Source organism: Neoarius graeffei, chromosome 18, assembly GCF_027579695.1.
Source record: "Neoarius graeffei isolate fNeoGra1 chromosome 18, fNeoGra1.pri, whole genome shotgun sequence".
Classification (NCBI taxonomy): Eukaryota; Metazoa; Chordata; class Actinopteri; order Siluriformes; family Ariidae; genus Neoarius; species Neoarius graeffei.
In genome coordinates this window covers 59,089,985-59,105,628 of record NC_083586.1, presented here as the reverse complement: position 1 = coordinate 59,105,628, position 15,644 = coordinate 59,089,985, and the positions used below count along the sequence as shown (strand labels likewise).

At 41.7% G+C, this 15,644-nt stretch overlaps 1 protein-coding gene across 2 annotated transcripts in view; it reads left to right on the top strand.

The window, feature by feature from the left end:
• rfx1b (regulatory factor X, 1b (influences HLA class II expression)) overlaps nt 1-14,506 on the top strand; it is an 82,851-nt gene extending 68,345 nt beyond the window's left edge. For both annotated transcript variants that reach the window (XM_060899096.1, XM_060899095.1), the window contains exons 16-18: nt 10,147-10,300; nt 10,498-10,543; nt 13,786-14,506. In XM_060899096.1, coding sequence (XP_060755079.1) covers nt 10,147-10,300; nt 10,498-10,543; nt 13,786-13,925 — 340 coding nt within the window. In that variant the 3' untranslated portion in view covers nt 13,926-14,506. The remainder of the gene's footprint in view (nt 1-10,146; nt 10,301-10,497; nt 10,544-13,785) is intronic.
• Nucleotides 14,507-15,644: the final 1,138 nt, after the last annotated feature.

Below are 15,644 nucleotides of genomic sequence, written 5' to 3'. Positions count from 1 at the left end.
GCAAGTACTTCAGTACTTTTTAACTTAAGTAAAAAATTGACTGGACAACTTTCACTTGTATCGGAGTCACATTTGACCAGTGGGATCTGTACTTTGACTTAAGTAATGAAGTTGGGTACTTTGTCCACCTCTGCTCTTCAATAGAATAGTTAAAAATTATACACATTTATTTTGTAGGTTTCAGTGTAAAAGTTTTCATTGTTTCATTCATGTTTGTAAATCCGTTGGGAACTGAAACATCCCACCAGATTTACAAACATTTTGTTCTTAAGGTGATGATAGACTGGGCAATGTTGCCGGCAACGGGCAACCAGATGAGACACAGGACAATTAATTAGGGCAACAACCAATCAGATAAGAGCAAATCTGTTGCTAGGCACACAGACACCGCAAAGATAGACACTGAAATATTTGTTGTGTAAGCACCACATTACATAACCTCAGTTTATGATGTAATCCTTTGTGGCTGAGCGGTCTAGAGCACTGTCTAGGAAAGGAACGTACTGTATTTTGCAACGTTTTTTCGAATCCTGGCGTCGACGTATTTCTGAGCGGCTTTTTTTTTTTTTAACGTACCGTAGCTTCTACCTCCCAATCAGACAAAGGCTGAGCTCAGACCTGCACAGGACTCTAGTTATTTCCCCGCATTTGTAAAGTTTGGAGTGAAATGCAACAGCCTATTAACTAAAATATTATTTTTATTAAAAATGGAAAAAAAAAAACTTTTCTTAAAAACTTATATAAACATTTGTACTTCCTCTATTTGCTTCTCCTTTCTTTATCTTTCAGCAGTCTGTATAAAGAGAGAGCGCGCTCTGATTTCTTGTTAAATCTGTTTATACACAGTCACGCAACAGCTCTTTCACATTTTACATCTGGTTTAGATTAGAGCTGTGTTACTTCCGCCTCGGGTGAAGTCACCTGTATTCTTACTGTTTTACATTATCTGCTGCCCAAACAACACAGTTACAGCTAGGAAATACTAAGGGTGATGATACATGGGGCAACTAATTAGGGCAACAACCAATCAGATAAGAGCAAATCGATTGCCAGGGAGAAAGAGGGTCACAAACATTTGCAATTGTTACTTCTTTTGTCTCGGCTTCAGCCTTTATTTATTTCGCTCAAGTAAGTATCACGTCTGGAACAAAACTGAATAGATCCTCTGGTCAAAAGATAATTTGACATTATTTTAACATTTATAAAATAATATTCTGTTCATCATAAACTTTTTAACTCTCTTTAAAATGCTACTAGCCTCAAATCACATGTGCTCTAAGTAATAACTGACGCACACATCACAAAAACATCATAGTTTAATTCTCATCTCAGCAAAAAAGACTAAAGGGCATGGACCAGGAGATGCTGCTGAGGAGGAAAAGGGCGTGGCAGAGCTCCTGAAAGGCTTGCTTTTTTTTTTTAGATCCCGAAGTTTGTACTGTTTTGCCCTCGGGTTCTAGCCTAGTAAACTAGACCCACCCGCCTAGCGGCCAAAAATATTTTTGCCTAGCGAGTGGGTCTAGCCTCGCACCATATAAACAAACACCCCGGGCATCAAATCGTGCCCGCCAATCACAACGCAAGGTTTTTGTTTGGATTCTTTGGGCGGGCTTTTGCAGGAGTGACGACAAAGCTGCGCGACGCTGGAGAAAGCGCAACAGGAAAGATGGCTACGGCTAGTGAACAGTGCGCGTTTGACTCCGCTTTGGAATCAGTTTTAGAAGAATTAGACTTGGAGTTTTCGTTGAAACATGAGCAGGAAGAGGCTCTCTGCTCATTCCTTTTCAAGAAGGACGTTTTCGCTGTTTTGCCGACCGGCTATGGCAAAAGTCTGATCTACCAGCTGGCTCCGCTCGTAGCCAAAAGGATGGGGCTAGTTTGTGCAGTACGAAGAATTAATAAACAGCTTTGAAACATTACTTTTTGATTGTTTCTTATTTTCCCGTTATTTTAAATTTAAGGGAAATTATTTCACCAAACACCACTAAATAAAAACTCTCAAAAACAGTTTAAGCAAACCCTTGAAAAACACTTGAAAAAAATAAGAGTGTATGTTAAGTATGTGGTACAGACTCCAAACTTGTGGTCGTTATCTCCAAACTTCTTAATATCTAGAACCTGTTTATTAATTAATATGCATTTTGAAAAATTATTTATTTCAAGGCCTCCCCCACTGCTTTCTGTCGCTCTGACTACGTCACAGTCACTGTTGCGCTGATTGGTCAGAGCGTTGGCCTATACGCACAGAGACAGTTTGAAAGACAGCAGTTTGTTCCTCCTACCCCCTTCGGAAATGTCTACGGATTGAGGCCAGACTAAATATTCACATTTAGTCTGGCTTGCCAGGCTACTCGGGTTCCACAAATAGTCGTGTTCTGGATGTGAATTAGATCAGACGATAAATTAGACAGACAATCTCTATTACAACTCACAAAAAAATCGTGAGCCGCCCGTCACTTTTAACTTGACGCAAGAGAGCTAACGTTATCCCAACATAGCTAGCGATAACTTTCAGCTAACTATTACCCCTTTTCCACCAAATCAGTTCCAGGGCTGGTTCGGGGCCAGTGCTGGTTCACAACTCGTTCAACTTGCGAGCCAGCTGAGAACCAGTTTGCTTTTCCATCGCTCACGGTGCTAAGAGAAGACATGTCATTATGTCGCTGTATACGTCATTACGTCGCTACGTTTGCTTAAACCTTGGCGCGAATATCGAAGCAAAAACAACACGGAAGCAGCAGCAACAACAATAATAATAATGGCTGACTTCGCGTTTGTACAGCTGCTGCTTCTCACCGCTTAAAAATGGCGATCTTTCGCGGTCTTATTGTTGTTGGTCTTAACAACTCCGCCCCCCCGCTGACGTAAGCGGTTCTTTCCTCTGGCCCAGCAGAGAGTTGGTGCTAGCCTGGAACTGGTTTTTCTGGCCCCAGAGCCAGTTCTTTGTCAGTGGAAACAGAAAACCCGGTTCCAAACTAAGCACTGGCCCCGAACCAGCCCTGGAACTGCTTTGGTGGAAAAGGGGCATATGTGAGCAAAAACAACCGCTAGTTAGCTAAATCCCATTCAGTTTTTATGGAGCGGTGGTTAGCTAACGGCAGTTTACACTTTGCTGAAAAAAAAAAATTTTATTCCAACCTGAGCATGTAAAAATAGATATGTTGGTTCAGCATTTGATGAGGTAAATTCAGCACTTTGGGTTTACACACACACTTTACCGCCATAAAAAGATACACGTCGTCTCTGTCTTCACTGCACTGCCAGAGACGCCGCCATCTTCATTGAAAATTTCAGAAGCTGTCAGGTGGTCATATGATCTGCTGCTAGCACTCTGATTGGATGAGCTTAAAAAGTTGACCAAAGTGATCAAAATCGTTCGGATAGAAATGATGTTGCCCCAGTCTCAATGGGAAAGTGTCGAAGCGCAATCGCCCAGCAACATTTTCCGAAAAGTTGCCCTGTGTATTATCACCTTAAAGTGCATATTCTGGACCAGTTTCATGTTTTTTTTTTTTTTTATATGAACGTATGTCCCTTTACACACTCATCCAGAAGGGTAATTTTGCACAAGGCCATCTGTCTCCAGCAGAAAAATATAAAATAAAACACGTCTGGAAAAATCCCAAGGGAGTCTGGAGCCAGATTCGTGACGTCACCTGCGGAAGCGCCAGCAGGCTGCGCGAGCTTTGCACGGTTTCAGTGCACAGCCTGTGTAGACCAAGCGCTCCCATTTCTCTCTCATTGTCCGGTCTTTTGGGAAACGATGAGTACTAATCCCATCATGATTGGTGCTGCTACACCCTCCTACGATACATCTGTTAACCATTTTAATAATTACGCGATAACGTTGAAGAAATTTGCAGAAAACCACCAGGACGTTTTCTCATAAACAAACCAGCGCTGACGTAGGATTCAGAAGGAGGCGTCCCGCACGCGACGTCACGAAAATCAATGTTTCCCAGGAAATCCAAATGCCAAGTTTTTTCAGAGGCGGACCAATTCAACTCAAATGGCTCGATTTCAACTGAATTTTTCTGGTATTGCGCAAGGTAAAAAAATTACACAAAATGCAAAATGTTACAGATATTTGACCAAAGTTTAATATAAAATAGGAGAATTACATTGATCTTGCTCCTGAATTTACCCGTGATATGCACTTTAAAGTGCTGATGACACGAACATGACTCTATGCAATTTCTTAAATAAACTATACAACATGGCAAACATGTTAGATTTCTGTTATAATTACGTGAAAAGAAGCTGTTGTTACGCGAATATCCAACTTTTAATTGCACAGCGCAAGAAAACTGGGTCCGTGGCTCGCGGCCATGTTGTGACATCGGCGGAAGAACACGCTGCGGTTCACTGGCGGTTCTACTCAATGGAAATGGCGCATGAAAACGCCGGTGAACTCTCTAGTGCTAGCTCTTCCTCTTCTGGGAGTCTAGAATTGTGTTGATCTCTTCCGAATAGAATCTGTGATAGCCTACCCTCTTTACCCTTTGCCTCTCGTTGCTAGGCGGCAGTTACATGAAAGCCGCAAGCTTTCACAAGCAAATACATGACTGATATCACGCCGACTTTATGATTACATTTATGATTATCATGTAGAATCTATAGCTCTACGTACCTTTATCTTATGTCGTTTCACAACACGTTCTGACAGGAGGACTGTCTTTGGATCCGGCATAGCTACTAGTAGACCCCCTCCGGAATACTGGCAGTGTTGCCAGATTGGGAGGTTTCCCGCCCAGTTGGGCGGTTTCAAGTGCATTTTGGTGGGTTTTGAACATATTTTGGGCTGGAAAACGTCAGCAGTATCTGTTGCCAGATACTGCTGATGTTTTCCAGCCCAAAATATGTTCAAAACCCACCAAAATGCACTTGAAACCGCCCAACTGGGCAACACTGTGTAGGCACTGCTGATGGTAGTAACACACGTTTGTGCTGAACTGCACACCCAAGAGATTCTTTTAAGCTGGGAAGGGTGTCAAAACAATCCAAATCGAAGTGTTCAGAGCACAGGATGGATGTTGGTGAGGGCTCCCACTTGTCACGAGTGCGCCTGACTTGCTTCACCCACTTCGCATGCAGCTCGGGATCTCTGGGAAACTTGAATAAACTTACCCCATCCTTGTGGGTTTTGGAGCAAAAGCCGGCAACACAACGCGAAGGCATAGTAACTAATGTATAATAAAAATACTAATAATGATAAACTGAACACCTGCCGCATCAACAACAAACTGGTAAGTTAGGAGGAAGGTTCTTTCGCTGACGTCATATAGCTCCTCCTCCTCTTTCGTCTCCTGGGTGCTGCAGCCCCGTCAAATTTGCCCAAATAGCCGCGTTTTTTATCATAACTTGTAAAATAGGCGCCTTCGTGAATTAATATATGGATCATCGGGAATTACTTTTTATGTTATAAAACATCGCCAAAGATGTCAAAAATGTGTCATCAGCCCTTTAACACCATTTTTGTTCAAGTGCCTTTGTTAATGCCTTAAAATAATATCATTACTCATGACCAAAATGAATTAATAAAGCAGGGAAAAAATAATATACTACATTTTAGTTTTGTGCTCGATAATAAAATTATCAATAAATCGCAGCGTCTGGATCCCGGAAAAAGCAGTCTTGCCTCAGGGCTAATCTCGCATGACGTCACGTATGGAACTGCGGTTATCTGGGTTATTTCCGCTCATCTGACTCCGTGCTTGTTTACTCGCTGAAATCGGATATTGTTGGAATCTTATAAAAATAACAGCGTGAAAGCGCTGCGTTGTGTTTGGATGTTTAAATCCATATACAACAGGACATTCAGTTCACGAATTTCCAAGAAATGACACTAAAGTAACAGTGGGTGAGGTTTGTGCAAACGAAGCGGGCAGATTGTGTGTCGCCTACTAATAACAAATCTGATTCATTAAGTGTTCACCACCACCACCACCAGAACGACCACATGGGAATTACTGGAGCAAAAAGAAACCCATTTATTTAATAAATGGCATTTGGACAGTTCGTCGATTTCCACATTATCTTTCTCACACACACACACACACAACGCAGGATTACAAGCAGCATTTACACGCTCGCAACATCCGATCTCATCATGTCTGATGCACTTTAACAGGAAGAAAAACGCACGGGCAATCATCATCTATTAACTGAAACGTATTAAACGCTCTCAGATTGCAATATTGCAAAACTCAATTTGTTTTTAGTTTTGTTCAGGAAAACATGATGAAAGGTAACCACTGCGTTCTGCACATCTCTTTCTCTCTATCTATCTGCAGTGCCTTGCAAAAGTATTCATCCCCCTTGGTGTTTGTCCTGTTTTGTCGCATTACAAGCTGGAATTAAAATGGATTTTTGGAGGGCTAGCACCATTTGATTTACACAACATGCCGACCGCTTTAAAGATGCACATTATTGTTTTATTGTGACACAAACAATAAAATGAAAAAACAGAAATCTGGAGTGTGCCTAAGTATTCACCCCCTTTCGTATGAAACCCCTAAATAAAAGCTGCTCCAACCGATTCACTTAAGTCACATAATTAGTTAGTTGATCAAGATCCAATCAAAGTGTCACATGATCTGTCACATGATGTCTGTATAAATCAACGTGTTCTGGAAGGACCCTGACTCTGCAACATGACTAAGCAAGCAACGTGAAAACCAAGGAGCCTCCAAACAGGTCAGAGACAAAGTTGTGGAGAAGTATAGATCAGGGTTGGGTTATAAAAAATATCCCAAAAACTTTGAATATCCCAGGGAGCTCCATTAAATCCATTAGAGCAAAATGGAAAGAATATGGCACCACTACAAACCTGACAAGAGAAGGCCCCGCCCACCAAAACTCATAGACCGGGCAAGGAGGGCATTAATCAGAGATGCAACAAAGATGCCAAAGATAACACTGAAGGAGCTGCAAAGATCCACAGCGGAGATGGGAGTATCTGTCCATCGGACCACTTTAAGCCGTACACTCCACAGAGTGGGCGGGGCTTTATGCAAGAGTGGCCAGAAAAACGTCATTGCTTAAAAAAAAAAAAAAACACGTTTGGAGTTTGCCCAACAGCATGTGGCAGACTCTCCAAACACATGGAAGAAGATTCTCTGGTCAAATGAGAAAAAATTGATCTCTTTGGCCATCATGGGAACCGCCATGTGTGGTGCAAACCCAACACCCTGAGAACACCATTCCTACAGTGAAGCATGGTGGTGGCAGCATCATGCTGTAGGGATGTTTTTCATCTGCAGGGACAGGAAAGCTGGTCAGGGCTGAAGGAAAGATGGATGGCACTAAATACAGAGCAATTCTGGAGGAAAACCTGTTTGAGTCGGCCAGAGGTTTGAGACTGGGACGAAGGTTCACGGTCTAACAGGATAATGACCCTAAACATACTGCTAAAGCTACACTGGAGTGGTTTAAAGGGAAACATTTAAATGTCTTGGAATGGCCTAATCAAAGCCCAGACCTCAATCCAATTGAGAATCTTTGGTATAACTTGAAGATTGCTGTACACCAACACAACACATCTAACTTGAAGGTGTTGGAGCAGTTTTGTCTTGAGGAATGGGCAAAAATCCCAGTGGCTAGATGTGCTAAGCTGATAGAGACAAACCCCAAGAGACTTGCAGCTGTAATTGCAGCAAAAGGTGGCTCTACAAAGTATTGACTTTTGGGGGTGAATACCTATGCACACTCCAGATTTCTGTTTTTTTTTCATCTTAATTATTGTTTGTGTCACAATAAAAAAAAACAATGTGCACCTTTAAAGTGGTCGGCATGTTGTGTAAATCAAATGGTGCTAAGCCTCCAAAAATCCATTTTAATTCCAGATTGTAATGCAACAAAACAGGACAAACACCAAGGGAATGAATACGTTAGCAAGGCACTGTATCGATCTCTCCATCTCACGCGCTACAGAGGAAGAGTGTCGCGAACTGGCAGTTTTTCATCTTGGGGGCTCGAACTGCCCCTTCATCCGACATATAAGAATCCCAATCACGCTCAGAATTCTCTCCAAAACGTGATTCCATAACGAGACTGCTCTAACCACTGCTGCGTACGGGAACAAAATCGATACCTGGATTGTTACGCGTGTGACATCACGCACCCCTTCGGGATCTTCCGATTCAGTCTCGACAAATTCCGTGAAAATCAGCTGTTCTTATTGATTTTCCGTCAATTTATGGCCTTTTGGATCAGCTTTGGTTGGAAATCACATTATCAGTCAACATAATAATTGTTGCTTTGCACAAGGAAAAAAGTGGGGTTTAGAGGCGTTACATACAGTGGTGCTTGAAAGTTTGTGAACCCTTTATTTTCTATATTTCTACATAAATATGACCTGAAACAACATCAGATTTTCACACAAGTCCTAAAAGTAGATAAAGAGAACCCAGTTAAACAAATGAGACAAAAATATTATACTTGGTCATTTATTTATTGAGGAAAATGATCCAATATTACATATCTGTGAGTGGCAAAAGTATGTGAACCTCTAGGATTAGCAGTTAATTTGAAGGTGAAATTAGAATCAGGTGTTTTCAATCAATGGGATGACAATCAGGTGTGAGTAGGCACCCTGTTTTATTTAAAGAACAGGGATCTATCAAAGTCTGACCTTCACAACACATGTTTGTGGAAGTGTATCATGGCATGAACAAAGGAGATTTCTGAGGACCTCAGAAGAAGCATTGTTGATGCTCATCAGGCTGGAAAAGGTTACAAAACCATCTCTAAAGAGTTTGGACTCCACCAATCCACAGTCAGACAGATTGTGTACAAATGGAGGAAATCCAAGACCATTGTTACCCTCCCCAGGAGTGGTCGACCAACAAAGATCACTCCAAGAGCAAGGCGTGTAATAGTCGGCGAGGTCACAAAGGACCCCAGGGTAACTTCTAAGCAACTGAAGGCCTCTCTCACATTGGCTAATGTTAATGTTCATAAGTCCACCATCAGGAGAACACTGAACAACAATGGTGTGCATGGCAGGGTTGCAAGGAGAAAGCCACTGCTCTCCAAAAAGAACATTGCTGCTCGTCTGCAGTTTGCTAAAGATCACATGGACAAGCCAGAAGGCTATTGGAAAAATGTTTTGGGGATGGATGAGACCAAAATAGAACTTTTTGATTTAAATGAGAAGCGTTATGTTTGGAGAAAGGAAAACACTGCATTCCAGCATAAGCACCTTATCCCATCTGTGAAACATGGTGGTGGTAGTATCATGGTTTGGGCCAGGACGGCTTGCCATCATTGATGGAACAATGAATTCTGAATTATACCAGCGAATTCTAAAGGAAAATGTCAGGACATCTGTCCATGAACTGAATCTCAAGAGAAGGTGGGTCATGCAGCAAGACAACGACCCTAAGCACACAAGTCGTTCTACCACAGAATGGTTAAAGAAGAATAAAGTTAATGTTTTGGAATGGCCAAGTCAAGGTACTGACCTTAATCCAATGGAAATGTTGTGGAAGGACCTGAAGCGAGCAGTTCATGTGAGGAAACCCACCAACATCCCAGAGTTGAAGCTGTTCTGTACGGAGGAACGGGCTAAAATTCCTCCAAGCCGGTGTGCAGGACTGATCAACAGTTACCGCAAACGTTTAGTTGCAGTTATTGCTGCACAAGGGGGTCACACCAGATACTGAAAGCAAAGGGTCACATACTTTTGCCACTCACAGATATGTAATATTGGATCATTTTCCTCAATAAATAAATGACCAAGTATAATATTTTTGTCTCATTTGTTTAACTGGGTTCTCTTTATCTACTTTTAGGACTTGTGTGAAAATCTGATGTTGTTTTAGGTCATATTTATGCAGAAATATAGAAAATTCTAAAGGGTTCACAAACTTTCAAGCACCACTGTACATTCACTTTAAACATGTGTTCGCAGTTAGCCTAGACAGCATATTCCATAAAGAAACTCAACAATTATATGACAGGAACACACTCAGGAGTGAAATGTGTGGGTAAGTATTCCTGCAAACAGTTTACAAATGTGTTGTTGACCAGCTAATCTATCCACTTAGTACCAACCCTTTAAAACGGTTGAATTAAAACAGATTTATCGGTATGTAGTGTGTAGTACAGCAGTACTAATCCCTCCCTGTGTATGTGTGTGTTTAGCTCGATGGTGATCAGGGATCTGACTCTGCGCAGTGCGGCCAGTTTCGGCTCGTTCCATCTCATCCGTCTGCTGTATGATGAGTACATGTATTACCTGGTGGAGCACAGAGTCGCCCAGGCCAAAGGAGAAACGCCCATCGCTGTTATGGGAGAAGTATGTATACACACACACACACACACACACACACACACACACACACACAATGTATAGCTCTGGGATCATCAGAAATGTTTACTCGCTGTGGTGTTCCACAGGGCTCTGTTTAAGGACCGCTGCTCTTCTTACTTAACATGCCACCTCATAGAGGAAAAGCTTGCGTGTGCGATTAAATTTATCTTTTATATTTTCAGTTTGCCAACCTCGGCCGGAACGACAGCACAGCAGATGCAGACAAAGGTAACACACTTCAATTATCACAGAGACAATCATCCTCTATAACATGTTCACTGTTTTTACAAAAAGCAGCCATTTTGTGGTGATGTGGTGGAGCGCACAGGGGTTCGCGTAGCAGTCCATACTTAAAGCAGATACACAGAACCGTTTATTTAAAAATAAAATTTCTGAGTGGATAGTATCTTCATCCTTGACTCTTGTATGCTGCATAAATTGCACTGCCCCGTTGAGCCAGCCAGCCGTCAGTGCGTGACATCACAGCGGGAACCGGTTTTAAGGCCGAGGCCTTTTACAGCTATAGACCAAAGCCATATAAATAATAATTTATGGTGAAAGTAAGAAATCCCGTTACCGACTCGCTCAACTAAGACTGATTTAACTTCATTGATTGTAGGTTGATTCTCATTAAAACAGGATGGGTGTTATAACTTATGCAACATACATGTACATGAATGCATTTTCACTGATAAAACGTAAAAGGCGAATTAAATAATCAGATGAACTGAGAATCACATTCTGAAGCAAATTAAATAATCTTATACCGCTAATTTAAACGCACAATACAAGTTACATGTATTAATCTAAATGCAGGTAAACAATGTGGTGTTTTTGCTTTTTTATCCAAATGAGAGTCGGAGCTTACCCGTCTGTGTTCTCGCTTCTTGTGGCTGATTGTTTTGAAACAATTTGACTTTCAGTTCTCCGTTCATTTACTTCTTTCACGTAAGGGCGAGATACTGCTGCTGAGGCGAGCATATCCAGTGGAGAAATCAGACGGCTGGTCCACTCATTCTCTATTTTATCCATACTGAGTACTCCGCCATTACTGCTCGGCTCAGGCAGTTACTAAAACCCGGGACGGGATGTCACCGGTTTTTAGCAACAACTGCAGGGAGGTCGCTGCCCGAGCGATGTCACGTCACGTCCTGGGTTTTAGCAACGACCCTCAGCTCATACTCCGGGAGAACTGGTGCAACTGAACTCACTTTCCTTCTCTTGTAGTTTTCTTTTCATTTAATTGTTGGTACTGCACCGTCTTTCAATACGGGCTTATCGCCAACGCTCCTCAACAGATCAGAGGTCTCGTACGAGTCTTCAGTAAAATGTGCAGAGCAGAGGAGAGACCGCTTCGTAGGCGCCAATGTGCCCGTGAACTTCTCGCAAAACGCGTCCAAATCTTTGCAGTTTGAACATTCTTGGGCCATGAATGCAACGTAAATCCACCTTCTGTCGTGTTGCTCACGGGCGATTGCTCTAAGACAACGAGGGAGGCTCAGCCTCCTCTAAAAATGACGAACATCGTGTAGGATGAATTGCGCTAGGCTTATGTTATAGCCGACCTTATAACATTGCTATTTCAGATCCAGAATCATAGAAATATATGTGCTCAACCCAACTACAGTGCGAAATCATTCCGTTATAACTTTCCGCAGTTCGCCTAATGTGTGCGTGAGTTTTTCCCCCTCGTGACAGCGCGATGCAGCCCAGCCTCAGTGGATTGGGAGCTATGTGCTTGGCAATCTCAAAATGCAAGACGATTATTGGACAAATACTGCGAAAATGCCCGCCCACGGAGTCTCACAGACTCCCAGCCTCAGTGGACTTCAATGGCATTTGGGAGCTATGCGCTTTTCAATCTCAAAATGCAAGACGGTTATTGGACAAATACTGCAAAAATGCCCGCCCACGGACTCCAAGCCTCACATGGGAGGGACATGGCAGTTTCCGTGAGGAGACTGGTGATTGGTGAAAGCGGCCGGATATTTTCTTTGATTGACAGCTCGTTTCAACTATAGACAGGCAGCGGTACAGTGTTGCCAGATTGGGTGGTTTTAAGTGCATTTTGGCGGGTTTTGAACATATTTTAGGCTGGATAACGTCAGCAGTATCTGGCAACATCAGTTCAGTCCCATGCGGATTCGCAAGTGCTGTGGTGTATTGTAAGAGATCAGCTTACATTTTGATTTCATTCATTACATACGGTTTCTACCAGCTTTTTTAGTTTGTATATATTTTCACTGTAAATAAAGTGTAAATATAGTGTTGTCAAGTTTGCTATCTTAGTTCCAGAAATTTCGTTTATTTGAGTGACTGAACTTGAACTTGAGGGGGCTAGTCAGCTAGCAAGAAAGCTGCGCACGGATGCCAAGCATTGCTGATTTAATTTTGGCGAAGCCCTTTGCCAGTCTTCCTTTCGAGGAAAAAATTAAAATTAAAGAGCAGGGTAGACCAACGCCTCAAATTGACTTGGTGAAAAAGGTAGGGAATAATACTCGTTCCTTTCAGCTCTCCTGGTACGAGAAAGTGAATTGGCTAACAGCAAGTGACCCACATCAACAACAGTAAATAGGCTACTTTAGTAATATGTCATGGATGGACCAAAAATATAGAATCTATTTAAAATGTTTATGCTGAGTATATTATATTGGAATATATGTTTTTCTGAATATGAATTAAACACAGCTACAATTTGGAAAACATTTTTAAACAAAAACACAGCCGAGGTCAATTTTTAAACAACATGCCACAATTTTAAAATGTTAAAATATACCCCCCCCCCAACACCACCATCATGTATATTGGACAGTAGGCTAATGGGCCAAAAGAACCTGTTATTTCACAGTTTGTGACGCTGCCAACAATCAGCCAGATCAGAGGCAAGAGTATGGGCAAAATTTATGTTTTTTCTTTTAAAATCTGGAAATATCGTAACCGACCAGCCTCCCCTGTTTGAAAGACTACCAGCCGCCACTGGTGTTGCTGTACCCGCCAGCAACACATCTACGTGGCATGGCGATAAATTAGCTCAAAATGGAGGATCGGAGTTGCAGTCAGCTGTGTTTTAGTATAGCGGAAATGGCGATGAGACCGATAGCCTTCCTGCTGTGATGTCACAGATGTCAAGGTCATTCACTCAGACCGCTACCTATATGAAATCACTTTAATCATAAAAATTATTATATTAGATTTATTGTTAACGCTTACAATTATTCCTGTGCCATTCTCTAGGCATTTATAATCAAAAAGTGAGGCCATGGTTCTGCGTATCTCCTTTAATGTAGTTGTAGCCTTCCATTACTTACCAACATGTTGGAGGGAAATGTTCATGTCTGTGGTAAACAGTAATGAGAAAAAAAAAAAAAAGAGCCATCCGTGTTTCCCAGTCACCAAGCAGCAGGGCTCTGACGATGTGAACCGCTCGATAAACCATTATTCTGAGTTAACGTTCACTGTGTGTGTCGTAGAAGAGGAAGAGGAGGACGACGACGAGAGCGATGAAGACCAGGTGTCTATTCCGGTCGACTCGAATGCAATGGGGGAGGAGTCTCTGGAACCACCCACCAAATTAGCCAGGACTGACCTGTTCAACAGCACGCACAACTAATGCACACGATTCAACACCACTTACGCTCACATAGACCTGTTCAGAGATTTTAGATATGAACGACACACACACACACACACACACACACACACGTATATAAATATACATAGAGATTTAATCTTTGTGTTCTCTCCTCTCTTAGTGCCATGCAGTTGTTTGCCTTATTCATTACTGCCTTTTGAGAGTACTGTTCGATCAGCCATAGTGCATCAATGTTTAATGCCTTAAATTAATTTGCCTTATATACCGTATACATTACAGTCCATTCGTGTGATAGAATTTAAATGCATATGAATACATACTGCCACTTTAAAGTCTTTTTTTTTTTCCTTTTTAATCATGGAATTTAGTTTTATTTGTTTGCTGTTACAATCTAAAAAATCTGCACCATGACAATTCAATACAAATTTTTTTTTTTTTTACAAATTTGTTATTCCACGAAATCGAGTCATACACGAGCTGATAGCGCTACAAGCCATGTACGACGAGATTGAGTGAAACTGTTTTCAGGGATGCAAACGGGGCGCCTTTTGGCGGATGCCGCCTTTTTCACGGCTGAATCGCACAGATCCGATTTTTTTTTGGGGGGTGGGGGGTGGGGTTGGAGTGTCTGATTATAATTTCAAAGTAAATTCTGTATTAAAATTACTAAATAAGCAAATGCCGTTACAGTCCATGAAACATAGGAAGTATAAGTATGAGAAGAAAACAGTAAATCAGAAAGCTGCGCACGTTTGCGCAGCTTTCTGATTTACTGTTTTCTTCTCATACTTATACTTCCTATGTTTCATGGACTGTAACGGCATTTGCTTACATACAGAATTTACTTTGATGAAATTATAATCAGACACTCCAACCCCCCCCCAAAAAAAATCGGATCTGCGCGATTCAGCCGTGAAAAAGGCGGCATCCGCCAAAAGGCGCGCCGTTTGCATCCCTGTGTTTTTTATTCTATCCACATTCACTGCATTTTGAGAAAAATGGAGCCTTTTTTTGCAAATTTACACAAAACGTCCGACAAAATTGCATACATGCGTAGTAAAATATTCAATTTTCTTTGAGCTTTTTAATCAGTCAACAAATTTTTAATGCTTAAAGATAAAGAATGTAAACGAACCAGCGAAATTACAGGAGCAATTTGTGAAAAATGTAATAATTCTTGAAAAAAAAAAAATTACGTCCTTACAATCATACTTTTTTTGTATTTTTTACTTTGTCCTCGGTTGGTTTGGCAACACGCGCCGCCATTTTGTTTTTCTCTACTCACGGTATATGAGCTGATATCCTAGTAGTAGAGTAGCCAACCAGAGTGCGCGATTCCTCATATCCAGTGAATGTGGATCGAACAACATTAAATACACCACAGTGCTGTCGGACTCTCGGTGCTGTTGCCCTCACACTGTAATCCAGCGTTTTGTATTAATGCACTTGTTCTAATACATCGTTTCCATAGTAACGGCTCACAAGAAAGGAGTCTCCAGCGTCAGCGTTTTGAAACAATCGGGAAGTTTTCCGACAAAGGAAAGCCTTCAAGGTTTCGCACTTTATGGTTTCTCGGTAACAAGACAAGCTGTGTTTTTTTGTTGTTGTTGTTGGTCTGACTATTGAAGAAGGAGAAGTTAATTAACAATCGCAATTTTTAATTTGTCACGGAAAACACTTCCTCTTTGCACCAGGCTGTATCACATCATCCGATTGTGGATTGTTTTCCTACTGCAG